The following is a 25,951-nucleotide window of genomic DNA, read 5'->3' on the forward strand; positions in this document are numbered from 1 at the left end:
TCACACTGAGGTTCAGGTGTACCCGATGGACTCAGAGGGGCTGGACCCAGACTCGGCCAAGCTGGCCAGGGTGGTGGTTGAAGTGTGCCAGCTCACAGCCCCTCTGGACATCAGTGCTTCGGACTCTGCTGTCGTGTCGGATCTGGAGGACTTTGATGTCACCTGCAGCTCACAGGTGCTGAGTGCCCTGGAGCCAGTGACAGAGCCCTTCTCAGAAAGGGACACCTCAGCCATCACCCCAACAGATTCAGAGGGAGGGACCTCGCCCAGTCCCATGGCCATGGCGGGGCTGGGCTCTTTCCAGCAGTGCTCTCCAGCACCAGTGGAGGAGGATGCACCTGACCCACTGGTGGGCCCAGAGCTCAAGGACACTTGCTTGGTGGCAGTGCTGGGGGCTGTTGGGATGCCATCTCCTGAGATGGGTGCATGTCTAGCTACTGACTTGGAGGGAGCTGCTTACCCCAGCCCTCCAGTGGGGTGGGGTGAGGATAGCCAAGACTTGCTGGGCTCTGATGGGGAGATATCACAGCTTCCTGAGGAAACCTGTCCTGGCCAAGTGTCCCCAGCTGGCCTGTCCCCCTGCCAGCCTCCAGGTCCCAACACAGTGGCAGAGGAGCTGGGGTGTCCTTCGCAGCACGAGGCTGGCCTTGAGGGGATTGATCTGTTTGGATCCCATCACCTTCTGCCTGGAAGGACTGAGCTTGCCGACTGGGCAGTCCCAGAACTGGTTTCTGAGGATGAAGCCAGAGGTTTGAGATCAGGGAGTGGTGGAGCTGAGGGCCAGACTCACCTGGCAGAAAGTGGGGACACTTCTTGTGGTTCTCTGCCAGCTTTCCATGCCGGCTCTGCATCAGAGCTGGGCTCTGAGGCTCTAATGACATCCCCAGGACCTGCTGAGGACCTCCCATGGGAAACATTTTCCCTGGGCCAGGGCCTGGCTCTGGCAGGGGCTGCCCATTCTGAGGGGTCCCCCATGGAGATGGCTGTCACCCATGGGGAGACACCAGCAGCCATCTTGCAGCCAGGGGACCTGGACTTGCTGTTTGTGTGTGGCTGGGAGGAGCGGCCGGTGGCACGGTGCCGGAGGGTGGCGCGGGGTGAGGAGGTCCCATGTGCCACCAGCCTGGCAGCCCTAGAAGAGCTTCCCAGCATGTCACCCCTTGTGGGGCAGCCTGTTTCTGATGGCGTCCCATGGGATGTTGGGAGGCCTTCTGTTCCAGCTAACCCACCAGCACCAGGGGACACAGCCATCCTAGAGCCCCACCTCCAGGAGATACCACCGGCCACTGGAGATCTCACCACGGACACTGAGGAACCGTGCAGCGAGCACCCACCTCTAGATGCCACCACCAGTGCCGTTTCCTTGGTGGTGGAAGAGCTTCTGGATGCCCCACCACCATTTGCTGATGTGCCTGTTGCCACTGTGCCACCACAAGCATCCGACCCGCTCGGCTTTGGTATCAGGGATCTGAGCGGTGACCCTGCGCCGCTGGCAGTGGAGGGGTTGGCAGTGGCCTTGGGGGGTACAGATGACTTTGCCAACATCATCGTGCCACCCCTCCCAGAGCACCTATCCACTCAAGTGCCCGCTTCGGAGGATGTGACAGAAATGGCAGCTTGGGATGGTGCCTTCATGCTGCCAGGCGCGGAGAGTCCCCTCTCAACCTTCCCACCCCCTCTGGAGGAACCAACCAGCCCAGAGCTACTGGGCACATCCTCCACCATGGCACCCACTGCACAAACCCTCCCTGGGGCCATGCTGGGGGCCATGCTCATGGCCCCCAGCTGTGAGGGTGCCAGCAAGGGAGGTGTGCCCACGGGCACAGAGGGACCCCCTGGCGCTGCTCTCCTCGCAGAAGGGCCTCCTGCTCCACCAGATGGATTCGTTCCAGATAAAGAGGTATTTGTCGCTCCGGCGCTCGCAGACAGGGGCTGGGGTGTGCCAATCACTTCAGTTTGTGCTCCTGGGGTGGGTGGGAGGTGGGAGCCCACGTGGCCATGAGCTTTGCAGGGTTCAGGCTTCAACACAGAATTGGAATTGTTTGGTTTGGAAAAGCTCTCTGAGATCAACTATCAGCTAACGCCACCATGGCCACCACGTCCCCAGGTGCCATGGCCACAGGTTTCTTGAACATTTCCAGGGATGGGGACTCCACCACCTCCCTGGGCATCCTGTTTCAATGCCTCTTCACTCTTGCAGTGAAGAAATTACTAATCTCCAACCTAAATCTCTCCTGGTGCAACTTGAGGCTATTTCCTCTTGTCCTGTAAGTTGAAATGAGGGAGAAGAGACCAACCCCTACCTCACTCCAGCCTCCTTTCAGGGAGTTGTAGAGAGCCAGAAGGTCTTCCCTCAGGCTCCTCCAGGCTGAACCCTTCCAATTCCGTCAGCTGCTCCTCACCAGCCCTCCCCCAGCTTTGTTGCTCCTCTCTGGACCCACTCCAGCCCCTCAATGTCCTTCTTAGAGTGAGGGGCCCAAAACTGAACCCAGGATTCTAGGTGTGGCCTCACCAGTGCCCAGTACAACTTTAACTTGGCAGGCAAAAAGCTTCAGGAGGGGGATTGGAGGGGTTGGAATTGTGTTTGTTTAAGTAGGGGAGGCAAAAGACTATCGCTGCTTGATGACCTAAGCTATTGTCTTAAATTTTTTTGCCTTACTGGTCACTGAGGCATAAATCACAGGCTTCAGAAAAACCTTCTCACAGGAGGATCCTGGAGGGGTGGTTCCCAGCTCTGAAGCGAGAAAGAGTTTGGGAAAGAGAATCCTGTGGAACAAATTAAGTGCAAATAATTCTTGCCTTGCACAGTCAGAGCTTTCAGGAGCTTTTTTTAAGTGAGGAGGAAGGTGTTGAAGGCTCTGAACTCACGTGGGAAGGGGCTGGGATTCTCTCTGGTGTTCGAGGAGTTGCTTTTTCCGTGCTGTGCCTTGCGGCTTTCGCCTGGAGAGACCTCAGTGGTGGAGTTCCCACAGCCCAGCACTGATTTCCTGCCATCTGGATTGGGAGAAATATCACTAAGGAGACATCAGAAGTTAGTCAGAGCCCCAAATCCCTCTTCAGCAGCAATTACTCATCCTTTGGGCTGTGCCACCCCTTTGAGAGCTGCTTGCACATGGGGGGGATCCATGTGAGCAAAGGGTTGGGGCCCCCAGCATGCTCCTCACTGGGGAAAAAGAGCTGTGGGGTTCTGGTCATTGGGGCTTGCTGGAGAGGGTCCAGCAAAGGGCTGCAAAGAGGGGACTGGAGCTGCTCTGTGATGAGGGAGGGCTGAGAGAACTGGGGCTTTTTAGTCTGGAAAAGACTGAGGGGTGGGGGTCTTATCAATGCACCCACTTGAAGGGCAGGTGGCAAGGGGGATGGCATCAGTGGTACCCAGTGACAGGACAAGGGGTGACAGGCACAAACTTGAGCATAAGAACTTCCATCTAAACATGAGGAGGCATTTCTTTAAGAGTGGCTGAACCCTGGAGCAGGCTGCCCAGAGAGGTGGTGGAGCTTCCATGTCTGCAGACATTCAACCCTTCCTGGGACTTATTCCTGTGTGGCCTTCTCTAGGTGAACCTGTCTTGGCAGGGGGCTTGGATTTGGTGATCTCCAGGGGTCCCTTCCAACCCCTACCATTCTGTGATGCTGTGAAATTCACTGGTCTGCTCTTAGTGTGTCCTTGCTGCTGGAACCATTGTTTTACCTGCAGCATCTCTGGTTGTCAGCCCCTTAAATCCCCTTGCTAAAGCCCTTGGCAGCTCCTGCTCTGCAGCAGGGCGATGCTGAGCTCTGGATTTGGGAGTGGTGGGGTTAAGGACTGCAGCCACCTGGGAGATGAGGGAAGCAGAAAGTGAGGAGGTGCTTTGGGAAGCATTTCTGGGATCGAGGAGGAGGAGGAGGAGTGGTGAAGCAGATGAAGCAGACGTCCTTCTGCTCGCTAAGATGTCTGTCCAGCCGCTTCACCCGGGCAGCACACCTCGCTCTTGCACTTTCAAGGGTGCACCTTCAAATATTTGTTTCAAAGCTGAGTCACACATTAATGAATTAAATCTCTGGAATCTTTTATGAGCAGAGGCAAACAAGCAGGGTGGACGTGCCCATTCCTCAGGCCATTCGTGTGATTAACGAGCCTCACGCAGCAGCGTCGTGCTCCCGGGCTGCAACCCTTCCTGGGCTTGCAGGTACCCATGGGCTGGTGAGCAGGTTTGCAGTCTGGTGACCAGCTTTGTAGTCTGCTGGCTGAGCTTTCCATGAGGCTTCTTCCTTGCCCAGCTCCTTCAAACCCCTGGAGTTGGTTTTTGCCGCATGCAGAGGGCTGAGACCCAGCCCCACTTGCCAGACTTAGCAATTCTTGGACTGGAACCATCCTGAGTTGCAGGCACCTATGGTTTGATGAACAAGACTGTAGTCTGGTGCCCAGGTTTGTGGTGTGCTGGCTGAGCTTTCCATGGGGCTTCCTCAGTGCCCAGCTGCTTCACACCCCTGGAGTTGGTTTTTGCAGCATGCAGAGGGCTGAGACCCAGCCCCACTTGCCAGACTTAGCAATTCTTGGACTGGAATGATTCATAGGTTGCAGGTACCCATGGTCTGGTGAGCAGGTTTGCAGTCTGGTGACCAAGTTTGCAGTCTGGTGGCTGATCTTTCAAGGAGGCTTCTTCCCTGCCCAGCTCCTTCAAACCCCTGGAGTTGGTTTTTGCAGCATGCCAAGGGCTCAGACCCAGCTCAACATGCCAGACTTAGCAGCTCTTGTGCTGGAATGATTCACAGGTTGCAGGTACCTGTGGTCTGGTGACCAGGTTTGCAGGCTGGTGATCAGGTTTGGAATCTGGTGACCAGATTTGCAGGCTGGTGGCTGAGCTTTCCATGAGGCTTCCTCCCTGCCCAGCTCCTTCAAATCCCTGGAGTTTGTTTTTGCAACGTGCAGAGGGCTCAGCCCCAGCCCCACATGCCAGACTTATCAGCCTGGGCTTTTTGTGGGTTTGGCTGCTGTAACAGCCAGCTCCATCTATAAACAGTAACAGGAGAAGGGGTTGGGGAATCAGGGATTTCATGTCACCATTTATTTGTTGTAACCGTGGCATAATTGTCCCTGAGCAAACAGCTCTGGACAGTGTCTGCCAGCACCCCCTGTGCTTTGTGTCCTGCAGAGATACCTCCCTGCCCTCCAGTTGCTAAGCTCCCAGGAGAAGTAGTTGGGGAAATAAGGCAAAGAAAGTCAAGGCAGCCCCTCTGAAAACTTCTTGGTGTGTGACTGGGGTGGGAGCTTTGTGTATTTGAGGGGGTTTTGGATGTGTTAAGTGGGGGGAGGGGAGTGCTGTTGGGGTTTGGGAGCTTTGACCTGCCCTGTGTTCCTTCAGAAACGATTGCTGGGACACTACGAGGGCTGGTGGTGACAGGACGAGAGGGGATGGCTTTGAGCTGGAGCAGGGGAGATTGAGACTGGAGATTAGGGAGAAATTCTTTGCAGTGAGGGTGGGAACAGGTTGCCCAGGGAGGTTGTGGATATCCCCTCCCTAGAAGTGTTCAAGGCCAGGCTGGATGAGGCCTTGAGCAACCTGGGCTGGTGGGAGGTGTCCCTGCCCCATGGCAGGGGGTTGGAAGTGGATGCTCTTGAAGGTCCCTTCCAACCCAAACCATTCTAGGATTGCTGAGCCAGCCACGAGCTGCTGCTCTGCCCAGGGAGATCGTGCATCCAAGTGGGACTTTTCAGTGCCATCAATGTCCTTGTGTCCTCGGGCACGGGAGGAGGAGGCAGGCTTGGGAAAGCAGCCGGCTGGCAGCGCTGCCCTCTGCTTCCCAAAGAGGCATCATTGCGACAGGACCGAGGGCTCCCATCCTGCCCAGTGCTGGCTGCAGGGTGACCTCTGCTCTGCCTGGGCTCAGGGTCCAAGGGCCTGGAGCGAGCCAGGAAGGACTTACCTCTTTTTTTTTTTTTTTTTTTTTTGGATGCTTTTGCTTCTCCATTGCAGGGGCATCCCTTGGGATGTGGCCTTCCAGGAGGGGCTACAGGAAAGCTGGGGAAGGACTTTTTGCAAGGGCTTGTGGTGACAGGATGAGAGGTGATGGCTTTGAGCTGGAGCAGGGGAGATTGAGACTGGAGAGTAGGGAGAAATTCTTTACAGTGAGAGTGGGGAGACACTGGAATGAGTAGATGTGGCACTTTGGGACGTGGTGTAGTGGTCATGGAGGTGCTGGGGCGAAGGTTGAACTTGATGGTCTTAGAAGTCTGGTGGTGAGACACCTGAACAGGTTCCCAGGGAGGTTCTGGATGCCTCCTCCCTGGAGGTGTTCAGGGCCAGGCTAGCTGAAGCCTTGAGCAACCTGCTAGTTGAAGGTGTCCCTGCCCATGGCAGGGGGGTTGGAACTGGATGATCTTTAAGGTCCCTTCCAACCCAACCCATTCCGTGATTTGGGCAGTGCTGGAGAGGGCTCAGGCCCAGGCCCCAGCGGGTGGTTGCAGCAGCTCCCCAGCTCCCATAAAGAGCTCTTATCTCCGGCGCGGAAACAGGATTCTCCTCGCTGCCTGTCTTTACAATGAGGAGCTTCATTCCCTCTCCTCCCCCTTCCCTATCAAACCTTTTTTTTTTTCTCTTTTTTTTTAATTTTTTTTTGGGGTTGAAAAGCTTTTCCCCACAGGATTCCCAGGCAGGACTGTGCCAAGTAGGCGGCGTGGTTAACGACCAGCACATTAATTGCCTCTTGCCTTTTGTCTTTTGAAACGCAGTGAGCTTCTCGCTGCCTTGTAATTTGGTGGTTAACAAAACTCCATCTGATGTCAGGTCTCCCTTCTCAATAGCATCAACTGTGAGAATTGCTTCAGCTTTTTTTTGTTTTTCTTCCCCCAGGAGCAGTATTTCCCAATCCGGTGGCTGACCAGAGCTGCTGCTTCTCATTGCTTTCCTGATTTGCTCTCTCCAACTCATTCCAGTGCTTGGCAAAAAAAAAAAAAAAAGAGGGGCTGGGATGGATTTGGCTGTTGAAAAGGAGAGGTAGATGGGTGTAGATGCTGAGCTGTGAGACATCTGTGTTACTGGGTCAAGGCGAGGGAGGAGTTTAGACCAACTTGCAGAGCTCTACTGCATCAGCAGCACAAGTAGCTGCTGCATCATCTCCAGAGGAGCAAACCTGTTTGTGTCTAGTGAGCGGTGGAGGGGCTGTAAGAGCAACTCAGGGGTTGTAAATATCTTTTCTCTTCTACCCTTCCTATCCCCAGCTGTTCCAGAAGGAGCAAGTGGATCCTCTCCAGCTGAAGCTACAGCAAGTCAATGGAGTTGGTCAAGGACTCATCCAAAGCGCCGGGAAAAACTGTGATGTCCAAGGGCTGGAACATGACATGGAAGAGATCAACACTCGCTGGAACACCCTCAACAAGAAGGTGAGTGTGGGAAAGGGCTGGAAATGGTTTCTCCTAGACCTCTTGGGTTCTGGTAGAAGAAATGGGTCGTGGACAGGGATCTGAGGCTCTGGCGTCAACGTGTCACCAGCCTGACCATGCAGTGTGGCTGTGTTTGGGGTGCAGGTGGCCCAGAGAGTTGCCCAGCTGCAGGAGGCCCTGCTGCACTGTGGGAAGTTTCAGGACGCCCTGGAGCCGTTGCTGAGCTGGCTGGCAGACACCGAGGAGCTCATCTCCAACCAGAAACCTCCCTCTGCAGAGTACAAGGTGGTGAAAGCCCAGATCCAGGAGCAGAAGGTGAGCAAGCACAGGGCAGCAGTTGGGTGGATGGGAGGGGGAGGTCTGGACAGCAGGACAATATATTGGGGGCCCAACTGTAACAGATGAGGCATGGTTGGGATAGAATCACTTTGGTTGGCAAAGACCTTGAAGATCATTGGGTCCAACCATTCTCTAACTCTGCTAAGGCTGGTTCTAAACCATGGTCCTTAGCACCACAGCTCTGCCTCCTTTAAACAGTTCCATTGATGGAGATCGAACCACCTTCCTGGGCAGCCTGTTCAGTGTTTGAGAGCACTTTCAGTGAAGAAGTTTCTTCTAATGCCCAACTTAAACCTCCCCTGGTGCAGCTTGAGGCCATTTCCTCTTGTTCTATCACTTGTTCCTCGAGAGAAGAGACCAAGCCCCACCAGGCTCCAGCCTCCTTTCAGGGAGCTGCAGAGAGCCAGAAGGTCTCCCGTCAGCCTCCTCTTCTCTAGGCTGAACACCCCCAACTCCCTCAGCTGCTTCTCACAAGCCCTGTTCTCCACACCCAAAGCAGGACGTCCACAAGCCACCTTCTTGCGTGGTGGCTTCCCCACATCCCAACAGAATAAGCAGGCAGCTCATTTGCCCACACTGTCTCCATCATCTAAATCACTTTCTCCTGTCCCACTGCCTCTTGGAAATTTGCTGCTGGTTCAGTGCTGTGTCAGGAGCAGGCAGGTGGTCGGAGATGGCAGGCTGGGTGTTGAAAGGAGGAGCTGGCAGCCCCGCGCCGAGGCGTGCTGCTGTGTGCAGAGATAAGAGCCCTGCTCGGCGCCTCCGCGGCCAAGCCTGCTGCTGGGCAAACCTTGGAGAAGGGAATTCTTATCGAGGCTTGGGGAGGTGGATTGAGACTTTGAAGAGGAAATGGGTTTGAAGTGAAAAACTTGATAAGTTTGGGGGTTGTGGGGAGGGGGGTGATGAGGAAGCCTCTGAAAAAAGGTTGGATTGGATGATCCTTGAGGTCCCTTCTATCAATCTATGAGGACTGCTGAATCATAGAAGGGCTTTGAATCTCTTTTAGAACAGGACATTGCAGTTGGAAGGGACCTACAATGATCATCCAGTCCAACTTCCTGACCACTTCAGGGCTGACCAAATGTGAAGCCTGTTATTGCATCACTGGATTCTTTCTCTTGCCTGGTTTTGATGGCAGAAGCTGGTCCACTGGGCTGCCTTTGGTCTCAGCCCTGTGCCTGGGGTGGTTTTCAGCCACAATTAGAGATTTGCTATTTCGTGAGGGCCAGAAGAGGTTCTGCTGATCCAATCTGGTCACTTTTATCCTCCTTTATCTTGCTCCTGCTGCTGAAGCTGCTCCAACGACTCCTGGACGACCGCAAAGCCACCGTTGAGATGATCCAAGCGGAGGGCGGCAGGATCGCGCAGTCGGCCGAGCCTGCGGACAGGGAGAAGATCGTTGGCCAACTGGAGAGCCTGGAACGTCGCTGGGCAGGGCTGCTGGGCAGTGCAGCCAGCAGGTGAGGGGCTCCACCCCACCAGCCAAACAAAAATACCCCACGGGAGGCAGCTCCTCCGATGAGTCACAGTGCCCTGGAGCTTGGGGTGACAACACGTGGGGAGCTGGCGGAGATCTCCCTGCAGATACATCCTGGAAACGTGGAAACATCTGGAAAACATGAGAGCTCCAAAGGCTGTTTGGGAGCTGGAGCTGATAGCAGTGGTTTACAATGGCAGGGAAGAGCTCAGATGAAATAAATTCCCTGCAGGGGACGGATGTTATTTTTGTTCCTTTAAGCGTTAACATCTAGCTGCAGCAGCAACATCCTGTTGACACCTTTCTGCTGCCTGGATCTCGTTTCTGAGTTGCTTGTTGCTACAGAAGATAATATCTGGGCTTGTGAAGTCACATCTGAGGGCCAGCTTTGACCTCTCAATGCTTCAAATCACTGCCAACTAGATGGACTGTCCATCTAAGGCTTGTAGCAGTGCCAGGCTGGCTTCGACCAGAAGCTCAGCAACTCTGAAACACCAAGAGCCCAGCCACAAGCTGTGAGCACATTGGAGGATCTCTAAGGTAGTGATGGGAATGGTAGAAAAGCAGCACAATTGGGCAGCCTCTCTGCCAACTTCCTGGAGGGATAAACTGGATCCTAAAGGCACAGCAGCAGAAAAAAGCTGGTCTGGATGTTTCTCCACATTGGGTTTGCCTTTGCAGCTTGCCTGATGCAGTGTCTCACCTTGCTCTGGAACAGGGCTGCTTTGGTTCCCTCTTTGTGATACTTTCAAGCTGCTTCCCATGCCTGGCTCCAACAGGGAGCTGCTTCTCACTGGTTATTCCTTCCTACAGGCAGAAGCAGCTGGAGGACATCTTGGTCCTGGCAAAGCAGTTCCATGAAACCACAGAGCCTGTGTCGGATTGGCTGTCAGTGACCGAGAAGAAATTGGCCAACTCGGAGCCCATCGGTACCCAGACTGCCAAGATCCAGCAGCAGATCAGTAGGCACAAGGTAGGTCCTGGGCATGAACAGGAGCTGCTGCTGGAAGTGGTTGATATCCCACTCAGGTGGTTGTTTCTGCCGTGGTCAGGGGGTTATTGGAGGAGTTAGAATCACAGAATGTTCCAGGCTGGAAGGGACCTCCAAAGATCATCCCGTCCGACCTCCCTGTGGTCAGCAGGGACATCCCCAGCTAGATCAGGTTGCCCAGGGCCTCGTCAAGCCTCACCTTGAATATCTCCATGGAAGGAGCCTCAACCACCTCAACCAGTTCTCAAGGTTTCGTTGTGCATGGAGAAGGCTGCAAAGGAAACCAAATGTTAAACTGATGAGGAAATGTTAAATGTGAAAGAGAGACTTTGCTGTGAAGGTGCTGGAGTCCTGGAGCAGGCTGCCAGAGAGGTTTTGGAATCTCCTCTGGATGCATTCTTGTGCAACCTGCCCTATGTGATCCTGCTTTGTCAGGGGACTTGGATTGGATAATCTCTAGAGGTCCTTCCAACCCCCACCCATCACCTCTGATGCACCTCACAGCAAACCTATCTGCCCCTGGCTACCAAACCCATCCCTCTCGTTGTGTTTCTTTTACACCTTATTATTTTGCTGCCCTTTGGGTTTCACATTCCCCCTTCCATCCCTTCAGTTGCATCCCTCTTTTACGTTGTTTTGGTTTTGGTTTGTTTTTCTTTCATCCATTTCCATTCACTCCTTTTCCGTTGTCCTTGTCTGGTTTTTGTTTGTTTGTTTGTTTTATCCTCCTGCCATCCAGGCCCTAGAGGAAGAGATAGCAAACCAGGCTGCCGAGGTGTCGCGGGCGGTCGGCGTGGGGCAGTCCCTCTCCTCCCTCAGCTGTGCCGCCGAGCAGAGGCTGCTGGCAGAGAAATTAGAGACTCTGCAGCGCCGCTACGGCGAGGTACAGGAGCGCTGCTGCCGGAAGGCAGCGCTGCTGGCTCAGGCGCTCTCCAACGCCAGGCTCTTTGGGGAGGAGGAGGTGGAAGTGCTCAACTGGCTGGCTGAGGTTGAGGACAAGCTGGGCTCGGTATCCGTAAAGGATTACAATACGGGACGGCACGTGCAGTATGATGCATGGCGGTCCAGCGGGGTGTTGGGACATGGGCCGGACATAAGGGTGGGGGGGGGGGGGGGGGGATGGGTGAGGGGGGGGTGGGGGGGGTGAGGGGGGGGGGCGAATGGGGGTGGGGGGGGGGGGGGAGACGAGGAGAGAGGAGAGGGACGGAGAGGAGGAGGAGAGGCGAGGAGAGGGAGAGGAGCGGAGAGAGGGGAGGAGCGGAGAGGAGGGAGGGAGAGGAGAGAGGGAGGAGGAGGAGAGAGGAGAGAGGAGAGGGAAGAGAGGAGAGAGGAGAAGAGGAAGGAGAGGAGAGGAGGAGGAGAGGGAGAAGGAGAGGAGGGAGAAGGAGAGGAGAGGGAGAAGAGGAGAGGAGAGAGGAGAGAGGAGAAGAGGAGAGAGGAGAAGAGAGGAGAGAAGAGAGGAGAGAGGAGGGAGGAGAAGAGGGAGAGGGAGAAGAGGAGGAGAGGAGAGAAGAGGGAGGAGAGGAGGGAGAGAAGGAGAGAAGGGAGAGAGGAGAAGGGAGGAAGGAGAAGAGGAGAAGGAGAGAAGAGAGAGAGGGAGGAAGAGAGAGAAGGAGAGAGGAGAAGAGGAGAAGGAGAGGAGAGAAGAGAGGAGGAGAAGAGAGGAGAGAAGAGAGGAGAGAGGAGAGGAGGGAGAGAAGGAGAGGAGAGAGAAGAGGAGAGAGGAGAGAAGAGGAGAGGAGAGAGGAGAGGAGAGAGGAAGAGAGGAAGGAGAGAGGAGCGAGAGGAGAGAGGGAGAAGAGGAGAGAGGGAGAGGAGAGAGGAGAGGGGAGAGAGGAGAGAGGAGAGAGGGCAGAGGAGAGCGGAGGAGAGGAGCGAGGCGAGAGGAGAAGACGGAGAGAGGAGAAGGGCGAGAACAGGAGAAAGGAGAAAAAGGAGCAAAGGGACAGGAGAAACGGGGAGAAGGAGAACAGGAGCAAGGAGAAAGGAGAAAGGAGAGAGGAGGAGAGGCAGAGAGGAGGAGAGCGAGGGAGAGAGGAGAGAGGAGGAGACGGCGAGAGAGGGAGAGGCGGGAAAGGAGACAGCGCGGAGGGAGGAGAGGGAGAGAGGAGGAGGAGCGGGGGAGAGGAGAGCGAGCGGAGGAGCGGGGAGAGCGGGAGAGCGGAGCAGGCGAGAGGAGAGAGGCGAGGGTCGCTGTTGCATCTTGCTATGCGTTCTCTCTCGTCTTCTATATTCTTCTGCTCTTCTTTCTCTTCTCTCTTCTCTCTTCTCTCTTCTCTCTTCTCTTCTCTTCTCTCTTCTCTCTTCTCTCTTCTCTCTTCTCTCTTCTCTCTTCTCTCTTCTCTTTTCTCTCTTCTCTCTTCTCTCTTCTCTCTTCTCTCTTCTCTCTTCTCTCTTCTCTCTTCTCTCTTCTCTCTTCTCTCTTCTCTCTTCTCTCTTCTCTCTTCTCTCTTCTCTCTTCTCTCTCTCTTCTCTCTTCTCTCTTCCCTTCCCTTCCCTTCCCTTCCCTTCCCTTCCCTTCCCTTCCCTTCCCTTCCCTTCCCTTCCCTTCCCTTCCCTTCCCTTCCCTTCCCTTCCCTTCCCTTCCCTTCCCTTCCCTTCCCTTCCCTTCCCTTCCCTTCCCTTCCCTTCCCTTCCCTTCCCTTCCCTTCCCTTCCCTTCCCTTCCCTTCCCTTCCCTTCCCCTCCCTTCCCCTCCCTTCCCCTTCTCCCCTTTCCTTTTCTCTTTTTTTTTTTCTTTTCATTTTTTTCAAAGCTGGTTTTCCACTGCTGGTTCTCTTCTCTAAGCTTGCAGGAGTGTAAAGAGGTTTCATCTGTTCAAAACAATCGTTGTGGCACAACCCCACCCCCCAAAAAAAAAAAATAACGGGCTACCCAGGGAGGGGAAACTTCCAATGATTTATTTGCTTTGTGAACACAATGTCTGAGTGAGGTTGGCCACCCTGTGCCTGGAGAGAGCTGGAGAGATGCTGTTTCCAAGAATGAGAGCTTGAAAAGCCTGCTGGGTTTGCTGAGCCAGGCTGGCCACCGAGGGAGCTGTCTGCTTCCGCTGCCTGGGGGCTGTCCAAGCTCTTTCAAGAGTGAGGTTGTGTCTAACACAAGGGCAAGTTCTGTGGCAGGGGCTTGGGATGGCTTTGCTCTAAGCTTTGGGGGGTCCCAGAAGTCCCAATAAGCCCCACAGCAGGAGGAGGATGGCTGAACAAGGATCAGATGAGTTGTCCACCCCTCCTGGTCTCAGCAGGAGCAGTTTGTGCTCTCCTTAGCATCTCCGGCAGGTAGAAAGTGGCTTTTGGGTCCCAGGAGGCCAAATAAGTCCCACAGCAGGAGGAGGATGACTGGACAAGGATCAGATGAGTTGTCCACTCCTCCTGGTCTCAGCAGGAGCAGTTCATGCTCTCCTTAGCGTCTCTGGCAGGTAGAAGGTGGGGACCTGTCCGCAGAAGGCTAACTCCAGTTTGCCTTCCTCACCAGGCTCTGAACGAGGAAATTGTGAACAGGAAGAAGAACGTGGACCAAGCCATCAGGAATGGGCAAGCCCTTCTGAAGCAAACCACAGGTAACATAGCATCACAGAGTCATCTTGGCTGGAAAAGATGAAGATCTGGCCACCCCTTTTGATTACTCCCAAAAGAGCTGTTTAGCATCCAGCCCTGGCTGCTGAGCCACAAGCACTCCAGCTCAGGGCTTGCTTGTGGAGCTGGTTTGGTCCCAAGTGCCAACCTCACAGCTTGATGAATGGGTGATTCCCACCAGCCACGTGGTGATGCTCAGCTCTGAGCAGCCCCACGACACCAGGGGAGGGTTTTCTCATTGCCTCCAGCTGCTAAATCACATGGAAAGAGGTTAAAAATACCCTCAGCCCTTTCCTGCTCTCACTTTCCCACATGGAGCAGTTGTTGCCACGTGGGTGTGAGTTCATGTTTGTGAGTGGGAAGAAAGGTCGGGGAGATGCATTTCCTTCAGATGTGGTCTGCTCAGAGCAGATGTCCAGACCTCTGTCCTTGTGGGAGCTGTGGAGCAGGAAGAGTGACTACAAAGAATTTGGCTTGAATTTTCTTGTCCTCTTACAAAAAAAAAAAAAACAAAAAGGAAAAGAGGGAACTGGAGGGGTTTTTTTCCTTAGAGACCTGAGGTGTGGTAGCTTTGGGGCTCCACAGTTTCATTTCTCTGCCAGAGAGGAGGTGGACATTGTGCTGGCTGGTAAAAAAATGTCAGCTCTAGCAGTTGCTTCCTGGCTGTGAAAATGGGCTGGGAAGCTACACACAGCAATGTGCTCAGGTGGCCAAGAAGGCCAACAGCATCCTGGCCTGGATCAGCAATAGTGTGGCCAGCAGCACCAGGGCAGGGATCATGTCTCTGTACTCAGCACTGATGAGGCCACTGATAGGTTTAGTTTTGGGCTCCTCACCCCAAGAAGGATATTGAGGGGCTGGAGTAGGTTTAGAGAAGGGAGACAAAGCTGGGGAAGGGTCTGGAGAACAGGGCTGGGAGGAGCAGCTGAGGGAGCTGGGGGTATTCAGCCTGGAGAAAAAGAGGCTGAGGGGAGACCTTTTGGCTCTCTACAACTTCCTGAAAGGAGGCTGGAGCCAGGTGGAGGTTGGTCTCTTCTCCCAAGGAAGATGTGATAGGAAAAGAGGAAATGGCCTCAAGTTGCAGCAGGGAAGGCTTAGGTTGGACACGAGGAACAATTTCTTTCTGGCAAGAATGATCAGGGATTGGAACAGGCAGCACAGGGAGGTGGTGGAGTCCCCATCCCTGGAGATGTTCAGAAAATGTGTGGATGTGGCACTTGGGGACATGGTTTAATGGCCATGGTGGTGCTGGGCCAGTAGTTGGCCTCCATGACCTTAGAGGTCACTTCCAACCCAATAATTCCATGACTGTAAAAGCAAGACTGAAACCAGCCATTTAAAATGGGGGTTGGGGGCTGCCTAAACCCTCCCGCAGCCCCCTCCCAGCCCAGCATCACTTGGCCCTTTGCTGCTGTCTCCCAGGGGAGGAGGTGCTGCTGATCCAGGAGAAGCTGGATGGGATCAAGACTCGCTACTCCGACATCACCGCCGCCAGCTCCAAGGCGCTGCGCACGCTGGAGCAGGCTCGGCAGCTGGCCACCAAGTTCCAGTCCACACACGAGGAGCTCAGCAGCTGGATGAGCAAAGTGGAGGACGAGCTGGCTTCCAGCGGGGGCCAGTCCCCAGCTGGTGAGCAGATACCCCAGTTCCAGCAGAGGCAAAAGGTAGGGGCTGGCAGAGCAGCACTGGTGGGACTGGGAGGTGAGGGTCGGAGCCGGAGGGTCAAGTCGCTGCCTTGGGAAGCTGCAGAGGGATGTGAGAGGCTGGGGCCTCTTCTCACAGGTAATTAGTGATAGAACAAGAGGGAAAGGCCTCCAGCTGCCACTGGGTAGGTTTAGGCTGGACAGTAGGAAAAAATTTTTCCTGGCAAAAGTGGTCAGGCACTGGAATGAGCTGCCCAGGGAGGTGGTGGAGTCACCAAGCCTGGAGGTGTTCAAAGGTGGTTTGGATGTGGTGCTTGGGGATATGGTTTAGGGCTGAGTTTTGCAGAGGAGGTTATCAGCTGGACTTGGTGACCCTGAGGTGCTTATCCAACCTGGATGTTTCTGTGAGTCTGTGATTCCCATGATTCTGTGAGTCTATGATCCCTGTGATTCCATGGTTCTGTAATTCCTATGATTGCTGTGAGTCTGTGATCCTTGTGAGTCTATGATCCCTGTGAGTCTGTGATCCCTGTAATTCCATGGTTCTGTAATTCCTGTGATCCCCGTGAGCCTGTGATCCCCGTGAGCCTGTGATCCCAGTGAGCCTGTGATCCCCGTGAGTCTGTGATCCCTGTGAGTCTGTCACCTGCCACACATCTCCATGGGTGCCTTCCCCAGGAGCTGAAGAAGGAGGTGATGGAGCACAGGCTCATCCTGGACACGGTGAACGAGGTGAGCAGAGCTCTGCTGGAGCTGGTTCCCTGGCGAGCCCGCGAGGGGCTGGACAAGCTGGTGACAGACACCAACGAGCGCTACAAGCTGGTCAGTGACACCATCAAGCAGAGGGTGGAGGAGATCGATGCTGCCATTCAGAGGTCTCAGCAGGTAATTTGGTAACCCCACTGGAGGCTGATAGGTTTCCTCAGGAGAGTGGGAGGGAGCAGCTCAGCATGGCTCCAGCCCGCACAGCACCGCTGCAGCAGACAGGATGGCAGACGGATCCTGACAGGAGGGACAAATCCTATTGGGAATGCCAAGAAATGAACAGGCTCCAGCATCAGCACCATGGCTTTGGGGCTGGTTTCTGACCCATGTGTGGTTTGGGGAAGATAACTCCAAGGCTCCCAAGCCTTACCCTGCCCGTGGGGTTTGCTGGCCTGGCTGATGTCCCTGGTGTAAAACCCATGGCAGGTGACTTTCAGCCTGGAAAAAGTCATCCCCTGTGGTGGTGGCACAGGGATTTGTCCCAGGAGAGCAGTCCTCTCAAAACCAGGCTTGTTCTGCATGGACTGGGGGCTGTGGAGCGTGGTGGACAACTGCTCTGGCTGACTTTGAGCAAGTGAAATGATGGTGTGAAATAGAAGTGTGGAGGGAGGTGGCTGCTACACCACGTCCTGCTGCAGGACATGCTCCATGCCCCAAATCCAGCTGCAGGAGCCACAGGCCATGGGACATCAGCTCCTGCCCATTTCAGAGGGGATCACAGAGTTAGCAACCTGTGTCCATCCCAACGTCCTCTTGTCCCCTTCTCCTCCTCACCTCTGCATGCCTGGGCGAGGTGTTCATCCCACTCACCCTGCTGGGTCCCCCCATATCTCCTGCTTTTCCATGCTGCCCATCCCTGCTGCCCACCACTCAGCTGTGGGTCCTGTCCTCTCCCACGTGCAGTACGAGCAGGCAGCCGACGCCGAGCTGGCCTGGGTGGCCGAGACCAAGCGGAAGCTGTTGGCCCTTGGCCCCATCCGCCTGGAACAGGACCAGACCACAGCCCAGCTGCAGGTGCAGAAGGTAGGTGTGTGCTCACTGCAGGGAGGGGGACAGGGTGGGCAGTGAGGAGGGAGGTGGTTTGGGTGGTGAGCTGGGGTCTCTGGGGGTCAGCTCTACCCTGGAGAGACTTCTGGGCTTTGCAGAGCTGAGCACAGAGCAGCAGGGAAGGTGCAGCACTTTGCAGGGCCACAAAAATGGTCCAAGGCTGGAAGCCCTTTGCTGTGAGGACAGGCTGAGGGAGCTGGGCTTGTTCAGCCTGGAGAAGAGAAGGCTCCAGGGAGACCTTGTGGTGGCCTTTCAGTGCTTAAAGGGACTGATCAGAAAGCTGGGGACAGACTTTTTTTTAGGGCCTGTTGTGACAGGACAAGGGGGGATGGCTTGAACACAAAGAGGAAGATTTGGACTTGAGAGAAGGAAGAATTGTTTTCTGATGAGAGTGATGAGATGCTAGCTCAGGCTTCCCAAAGAGGTGGGAAATGCCCCGTTCCTGGAACCACTGCAGGTCAGGTTGTTTGGGGCTCTGAGCAGCCTGCTCTAGTTGGGGATGTCCCTGCTGACTGCAGGGGGGTTGGACTGGATGACCTTGAAAGGTCCCTTCCAACCCAAACCATTCTGTGATTCCGTAAATGAAAAAACAAAGGAGAAAGAGGATTTAGAGAACTGCAGTGATGAGGTTCTGAAGGAAGAAGCCTCCTGTCCTTTTGGAGAAGCTGGAACCTTTGCCTGGCTGTTCAGGGCTGGTTGGATGCTCTTGCCTGGACTCTTCTGGAGCAAGCTGCTCCTTCCAAAGCCTTTCCCTGGTGCAAGCTCTGTCACAGGAGTCTTGCAGGCTGTGGCAGCAGGAAGGGTTCAGAGAAGTGCAGATATTGATTAATGAGGGTGCTTTTCCAGTGGCTTTTTTCACTCATTGTTCCTTGCAGTGGGGGAACTCCACATTTCCCTCCTGGCAGCCAGACATGGAACAAAGAGACACTGGGGGTTGGTTTTCTCTTTTTTTTGTGTGTGTGTGTGTGTCATTGTGAGATGAGCTCATGGATGAAAGAAGGGGCACTTGAAATAAACAGACCCTTCCATCCCTCAGAGCAGTCACCAGGCTCATAAATTGGATTTTAGAGGAAGGAAGAAAGAAAAAGAAAGAAAGAACAAAAATAAGGTGTTGGTGTAAGGGAGAGGGGGGCTGAACCCACCAGCATTAAGTGAAATTAAGCTCAGCTTGGCTGCCTGCTGGTAATGATATGGACCTTGGGAATGGGAAAGTTATTGGTGGAGGCAGCTGTGGAGAGCATTGTTTGGAGAGGTTGATGTGGTCACTAAGGGATGGATGTTTGGAGCTGTTCCACCAGTGAGGGACCCTGGCTGTGGAAATGGACTTGGTACCTTCATTTTATGAGCTGCTTTTCAAGGCCTCTTGAAGAGAGAGAAGGAGAGAGAGAGGTTGATGCAGATGAGTCATGAGAAAAACATGCAGCACTCTGCATTTCCAGCCAGCTTTGCAGGCTGCTGCAGGCTGCCTGCACTGAGTTCTGCCTGGCCTCTGCAGCGCTGAGCTCTGCTGCATACTCAGCTGGGCTGGGTGAGCAGGAGGGTCCTGTGGATGGATTGGGCAGGGCAAGGTTGGGCTCAGCTCTGATTTCTTTCCCTTCCTCTGAACGTTTTCATCCTGCAGGCTTTTTCCATCGACATCATTCGGCACAAAGACTCCATGGATGAACTCTTCAGCCAGCGCAATGAGATCTTCGGGACATGCGGGGAGGAGCAAAAAGCTGTTCTCCAGGTGAACCTCCCTCTGCTCTTCACTCCCAAGAGGGGAGAGAGGAGAATGCTCAGCTCTGGCATGGGCTTGAAGGAGTTTGAAATCACTCTCTCTTTAGGAATTCCCAGCAGCGTTAGCAGAAATCTCTTTTATTGCTTCTCGTTATTGCATCTTTTTATTGCACTGTTTGGGGACGAGGGACACAAAAGGGATTCCTGGGGCTGCTTTAGTTGGAATTCCATCTTCCACATGTGGAAGGGCCACCACAGGCAACTCACAGATCCATAGAGTGGTTTGGGTTGGAAGGGACCTTAAAGATCAGCAGCCAGAGACCAGCCCAGGTTGCTCAAGGCCTCATCCAACCTGGCCTTGAACACCTCCAGGGAGGGGTTCTGCAACCTGTTCCACCCTCACTGTAAAGAGCTCTTCCAGCTCACAGCCTGCTGCTGGCCCTTCTCCTGGGCCCTTTTGGGTTTTTATGCATCCCTGACTATAATTCTCTTCCCTCTTTTTGCTTCCTCCAGGAGAAAACCGAGTCCCTGGTGCAGCAGTACGAGGCTGTGAGCCAGCTCAACTCGGAGCGCTACGCTCGCCTGGAGCGTGCTCAGGTCCTGGTCAACCAATTCTGGGAGACCTATGAGGAGCTGAACCCATGGATCGAGGAGACACAAGCCCTCATCTCCCAGCTACCCCCTCCAGCCATTGACCACGAGCAGCTCAAGCAGCAGCAGGAGGACATGAGGGTAAAAGGACACAGTGCCTGCATCTCCTGGGCTGTTGGCTCTACCCGAAGCAGAGGTGCAGCGCTCCCAGGGGCAAGGCCACCTCTTTGCTGCATTCTTCTGGATTTTTTTTTCTCCCCATCTTCATCTTTTTTTGGGGATCCTGTCTATGTAATGCAAATGTACCCTGAGCATACTGTCTGGAAACTCCAGAATCCCAGCATGGTGGGGCTTGGAAAAAGGACCTCTGGAGATCATCCAGTCCAACCCCCCTGCTAAAGCAGAGTCACCCACAGCAGCTTGCCCAGGATCACAATGTCCAGGTGGGGTTGGAAGCTCTCCAGAGGAGACTTCACAACCTCTCTGGGCAGCCTGGACCCCCAGTTACATCATACTAAAACCCAGGTTGCACCCAAGGCAGCCTGGTTGCCCTTGGATCACCTGTCTGGTTGTGGCAGGGAAAACCACTTTGTGCTGTTAGGGACAGCACAAACTGCTGAGGAGCTTTTCTCAGTGGAGTCTTCCATGGGGCTGTGGGGAGGGTCAGGGGCCAGCTGTGCCAGGGAAGGACTTGTGCCAGAGAAGGGCCTGTTCTAGGGAAGGACCTGTGCTGGGTGATGTGATAGGGAGGGACCTGTGCTAGGGAAGGACCTGTGCTGGGTGATGTGACAGGGAGGGACCTGTGCTAGGGAAGGACCTGTGCTGGGTGATGTGCCAGGGAAGGATCCATGCTGGGCAACATGCTGGTTCCTGCAGAGTCATGGCCATGTTAGGAAGAGCCAAGTGTGCCATGTGCTTGGCAGAAGCTGGGTGGAGAAATGCATGGTGTGAGCTCACCAGCAGATCCCATCACTGCTCTTGGAGTGCTGGTGAAATCAAAAGGCAGCAGCTTCAGTAGATTTCTAAACAAATGTCTGAGGGTTCGGTTTGGTTTTTGTTTTCTCCTCTTCCATTCCCTAGCAACTGAGAGAGTCCATCGCTGAACATAAGCCTCACATTGACAAGCTGCTGAAGATTGGCCCACAGCTGAAGGACCTCAACCCTGAAGAAGGGGAGATGGTGCAGGATAAATACTCCACAGCTGAGGCCATGTATGCCAGAATCAAGGAGGAGGTTTGCCAGCGGGCGCTGGCGCTGGACGAAGCTGTCTCACAGTCCACCCAGGTACGCCAGGGCGTGAAGGAAACAGATCACAGTCCCCTGGGGAAGCCTGCAGCCTTGAAAGGAGGTTTTTTCTTTCTGAGCCTATGACTGTAAAACCCTTTTCTAAGGCCACAAGGTGGTCAGACACCTCCAGGGTAGTTTCCTGCTGCTCAGCCGCTGGCTGCGGAAGCAGGAGAGAAGGTGTTGGAGTCTTGACATAGTAAAGAGGGTCATAAATTTTTACAGCCTTGGTAATGATCCTGGTTCAAAGGGGCTGTTTTGGCATCCAGCCAAGGTTGGAAGGGCCCAGAGAGCCTTGCTAAAGAGCTTGGAGAGATAAGTTCCATTGCTGATAAGCTGAGCGTGCAGGGCACGGCCCCGGGATCCTTTGTATGGGAGAGTTAATGGTCGGCTCCAGGGTCTGGGCACCTCCAGAGAAGGTCAGTGACTGGAGGAGCAGAGATAGGAAGGGAAGGGCAGAGACTTTAGGTGCTAAAGGCCACAAAGGGGGTGAAGAATTTCTGCTGCTGAGGGTTCATGAGCCCCCCAGTCAGGTTTCGTTAAGCAGAAGGCAGTCGGTTTCTCGTCACGTCTGGGTTTTGACTCCTGTATTGTGTAGTCACTTCTCGTGGTTTGCACTCTGTATTAACTCCGAGTTTTTCCCCCCCCTTCCCACACCCTCCCCTCCCCTCTCATCTCTCACTCCCATTGTGGAATGTGTTTGTCTGTGTGTTGTTGTTGCTGCCTGTGCCCGTCCTCCCCACATGGTCCCATTTCATTCTTGTGTTGACTGCGCCCCACCATTGCAGATTACAGAGGTAAGCCCCCCCCTTTCCCCTCCCTCCCCCACTTTTCCTTTGGGCTGAATCGATTTTACACCCAGATTTGGGGTTCTGGTCCATGCACAGCTCAGCAAAACATGCTTCAGAATATAACACTGGGGGCCTGAAACCACTTGGTTTTGGGTTTTTTTTGTTTGGAGATGGCTTTCCATGCATTGTCGCCTGGGCTCGACCGCTGCCAGCTTCTGCTGGGGATGCTTCCTGCAAAGCCTCTCCTGATGCACAGAGCTTGCTGCTCTAGCTGGACTTGCTGGGTTGCTCCTGCTTGTTGGCTGAGCCAGCCTGTCCCTGCTCAACTTTGCACCAAGAGCCCATCTCCTCTCTGCTGTCAGAGCCTGGGATGTGGTGGATGCCAGTGCTGGTGTCCTACAGAGAGGGACCAGAGCTGTCTGAGCTGTCCTCCTGCCTCACCAGCAGAGGTGGTTTGGGGTCTTTAAGGCCAAAGTTGACTTGTCCTTAAAGAAAATGATAATAAGCCCTGCTTAGAGCCCTTTCCTCTCTCACACTTGGCTTTCTGGTTCTGCTTTTGAAGCCCCAGCTCCATGGCAGCTCCCCATGTGCATGCAGCCTTCCACCATCTCCTGCTGACCCTGCTGGGGTGGATTTTCTTGCTGGCGTTGCACCAGGTGGAGGTTTCCATCAGCACCAGACTTGGGCACTTTTCCAGCAGCACTTTTGTGCTCAACCAACCATGCAGACAGGGCACTTTGGGGCATGGTGGTATTGGGTTGATGGTTGGACTTGGTGCTCTCAGAGGTCTTCTCCAACCTTAATGATTCTATGATGTGGGACCCTGCAGACTTGCTCCTATCCCTCCTGGCTTGGCACTTTGGGCCATGGTGGCATTGGGTTGGATTTGATGATCTTAGAAGTCCTTTTCCAACCTTCATGATTCTATGATTGGGTTTTTCCAACCTGAGTGATTCTGTGGTTGGCTTTTCTCACCACGCTGCCCACCCAAAATAAGCAGGGCAGCTTCCAAACTGGGAATTCTGTCGGAATGAGCCTGGCACCAAATCCCTGCCGTGTTCAGTTCCCCAGTGCCGGCTCTGGGAGTCTTTCTGCTTCGAGTGCTGCAACTTGGGGCTTTTGGCAGCAGAGGAGAGCAGAAGCAGGTGTGACCAGGAGGCTGTGGGTTTAGCTGCTGTTGCAGGCACCATTTGTCCTCTCCCAAGAGGGCCCTCCGGGGTGCAGCGCCGTGGGGCCATGGCGAGCGGCGCGGCTCTGCTTCATCTCCCTGGAGCGCTGCTGCCACCACGTTGCTTAACCACCCCCTGGCCTGCCCTGATGGATTTCTTCTTCTCCAGTTCCATGATAAGATTGAACCCATGCTGGAGACCCTGGAGAACCTCTCCTCCCGCCTGCGCATGCCGCCCCTCATCCCCGCCGAGGTGGATAAGATCCGGGAGTGCATCAGCGAGAACAAGAACTCCAGCGTGGAGCTGGAGAAGCTGCAGCCCTCCTTCGAGGCTCTGAAGCGCCGTGGGGAAGAGCTGATCGGCCGCTCCCAGGGAGCAGACAAGGACCTGGCAGCCAAAGGTATCTCCAAGGGGATTGAAGAGCAGCTGCTGCTGCTGGCTGGCTGCTAGCAGCACCCAGGTTCTCCTACCCAAACTTCAGCACCGTCGCTGTTGCAGGGGGGGTTCAGTGACCCGAGGCTGTGTTGAAGGATGTTAGGAAGAAATTGTTTACAGTGAGGGTGGTGAGGCTCTGGAAGAGGATGCCCAGAAAGGTTGTGGACCTTGAACACCTCCCTGGATGTATACAAGGCCAGGTTGGATGAGGCCTTGAGCAACCTGTTGCAACTGGAGGCTGTTTCCTCTCAGATGTCAAACTCCATCCTTGCTTTTTGTCAAAAGCGTCTCCCATCATTGGGTGAAGAACAGAATTCAAATCAGAATTCCTCATCCAGCTTGATCTTAAACACTTCCACAGCTCGTCCCTTGAAAGGTGTTTAAGACCAGGCTGGATGAGACTGTGAGCAGCCTGGGCTAGTAGAAAGTGTCCCTGCCCATGGTAGGGGGGTTGGAACTGGATGATCTTTAAGGTCCCTTCCAGCCCAACCTGTTCTGTGATTTCAGAAGGTCTCCTGGCCTTAGGAGGAAGGATGGGGTCCTCTGTATGAAGATTTCTAGTGCCTGCTTCCATCTGGAGCAGTCAGGGTGGTATCAGCCAGAGGAGACAGAAGAATTTGTGGCTTCTCAGAGGTTCCAGCTCAGCCAAGCTGAGCCCTCACCCTCAGCTGGTCTCTTGTGGCAACTGTTGGTGGCCCCAGTGAAATGATTTGTTGGTGTCCATTCAGCATCTAATGGAGGGGAGGAACATTCCCAGCACAAAAAGAACTGTCAGCACGATTGGCACTAATTGGCACCTTTCTTGGCAGCTCAACAGGCAGCTCATGGACTGAGTGAGCATAGACTTCATGCTAGAGGTGGCCAGAACAGAGGTTTGTTGGAGGAGGGTATGTGGGCAAATTTGCCCTGAGCTTGCCTGCAGAGGAATAAAGGCTTCCTTTCTGCAAGCTGGAGTTTCTCATGTCCCTCAGAATCCTTTGAGTCAATGCTCTGATGCTCCTGGCCATCTTTCCATGCTCATTTGAATATTTTCTTGGCTGTTTCAAAGGGGAAAGCATTTGCAGAATGCTTTTTGAGTTGTAAACCAAACAACAACAAAAAAAAAACCTTTTCTTCTTCACTGCATGTTTTCATTGCCTTCCTCAGTAATCCAGGATAAGTTGGATCAGATGGTCTTCTTCTGGGAAGACATCAAAGCTCGGGCAGAAGAACGTGAAATGAAGTTCCTGGATGTCCTGGAGCTTGCAGAGAAGTTCTGGTATGACATGGCAGCCCTCCTGACTACCATCAAAGACACCCAGGACATTGTTCACGACCTGGAGAGCCCAGGCATTGACCCTTCCATCATCAAGCAGCAGGTGGAAGCAGCAGAGGTGAGCACCTTGGGACTGCACATCTGTCTGGAGCTTGTCTACAGCCAGCTTCTAAGCTAAACTGGGACAGATTTTAGCTATGAGCATGGGCAGAAGAGGCTGTGGAACAGTTTTGTAGGCAGAATTCCATTCAGTTTGGAATTGCAAAATAGAAATCCAGGAGTGCCTTTCTCACAGATCCTTCACCACCACCACCCTCTGGTCCAGACATGGAAGTGATGCTTAACACACTTTATCTAGTGGCTGTTTTGGGAAGCTTCTCAAGTGTATGGTCAGAGCTTTGTGCTCACTTGTTTTGAGCAATGTGGAGGTTTGCATGGATCTGCTCCCAGCCTGAGCTGAAGGCATCTGAGTGCTGTCTGGTGTGGGAGGCACAGAAGCGAGACTAGAGAGAAGTGTAAAGCTGGATGGGCTTGGATTTGGGTGTTGGTGGTTGTTTAAAACAGGTGATGAAATCCACTTCAAGTGGACTTGACTTGTCTGGGACCCTGGGGAGCAGAGATGTTTATGCTTTGCCCTTGGTGTTTCACTTTTCTAAGCATTCTGACTCTGGTTTGTGGCTTTTGAGTCTCAACAGCTCATTCCTGTGTTGACAAAACCCCTCCTGCAAACAGCCCAGCTCTTGTAAACAGCATCTCCAGCCAGGCAGGCCAGGCACACGTCAGGTTGGCTGCAGATGTTCTCCTCTTAGTTCCCCCAACCCCTGCACACAGCAGCAGCTGTGGCCTGAAGTGGGAGCAGAGCAGGCTGGTGGTGGTGCACAGGACGACCACTTGCTCGCTGTGTAACTGAGTTGTTGCTGGCCAGGGTGCAGGACAGCAGAGCAGGAAGGGCTCTCCATGCCCTCATGGGGCAGTTTTGGGAGGACATTTAACAATCCACCCTCTGGGTCACTGTGTTCTGTGCAGACCATTAAAGAGGAGACAGATGGCTTGCACGAGGAGCTGGAGTTCATCCGGCTCCTGGGAACTGATTTAATCTTCGCCTGTGGTGAAACTGAGAAACCAGAAGTGAAGAAGAGCATCGATGAGGTAGGAAACCCAGCAACCCTCCCCCAGCAGGTAAAACCAGGCTAGGAGCCAAGTGGGAGCTTGGGCAGAAGAACCTGATGAGTTTTGTGGGCAACCCTTGCGTTCTGCAGATGAACAACGCCTGGGAGAACCTCAACAAAACGTGGAAGGAGAGGCTGGAGAAGCTGGAGGAAGCCATGCAGTCAGCTGTGCAGTACCAGGACACTTTACAAGTAAGAGGCAGGGCTGGTGGTGTGGAGTGGGTGGACCCTGGGAACACCACTGGGAATCTTCTCCCTGGAGTTGTGCTGGGATTGGCCCAAAGGCAAAGCAGAGAACACCTCCTGGGCGAGTGTCTGCAGGCTTTGGTAGAGCCTGAGCTCAAC

At 54.1% G+C, this 25,951-nt stretch overlaps 1 protein-coding gene across 1 annotated transcript in view; it reads left to right on the forward strand.

Annotated features, from left to right (window-relative positions):
* Nucleotides 1–25,951, forward strand: part of MACF1 (microtubule actin crosslinking factor 1) — a 144,165-nt gene that overhangs the window by 93,127 nt on the left and 25,087 nt on the right. Inside the window, 16 exon segments of the mRNA XM_054395252.1 lie at nt 7,199–7,360; nt 7,505–7,675; nt 8,993–9,159; nt 9,990–10,149; nt 10,907–11,205; nt 13,610–13,722; nt 15,161–15,402; nt 16,060–16,266; nt 17,050–17,169; nt 18,815–18,922; nt 19,426–19,644; nt 20,584–20,787; nt 22,916–23,147; nt 24,329–24,555; nt 25,464–25,586; nt 25,697–25,798. Coding sequence (XP_054251227.1) covers nt 7,199–7,360; nt 7,505–7,675; nt 8,993–9,159; nt 9,990–10,149; nt 10,907–11,205; nt 13,610–13,722; nt 15,161–15,402; nt 16,060–16,266; nt 17,050–17,169; nt 18,815–18,922; nt 19,426–19,644; nt 20,584–20,787; nt 22,916–23,147; nt 24,329–24,555; nt 25,464–25,586; nt 25,697–25,798 — 2,856 coding nt within the window.

Source organism: Indicator indicator, chromosome 33 (genome assembly GCF_027791375.1).
Source record: "Indicator indicator isolate 239-I01 chromosome 33, UM_Iind_1.1, whole genome shotgun sequence".
NCBI classification, from domain to species: Eukaryota; Metazoa; Chordata; class Aves; order Piciformes; family Indicatoridae; genus Indicator; species Indicator indicator.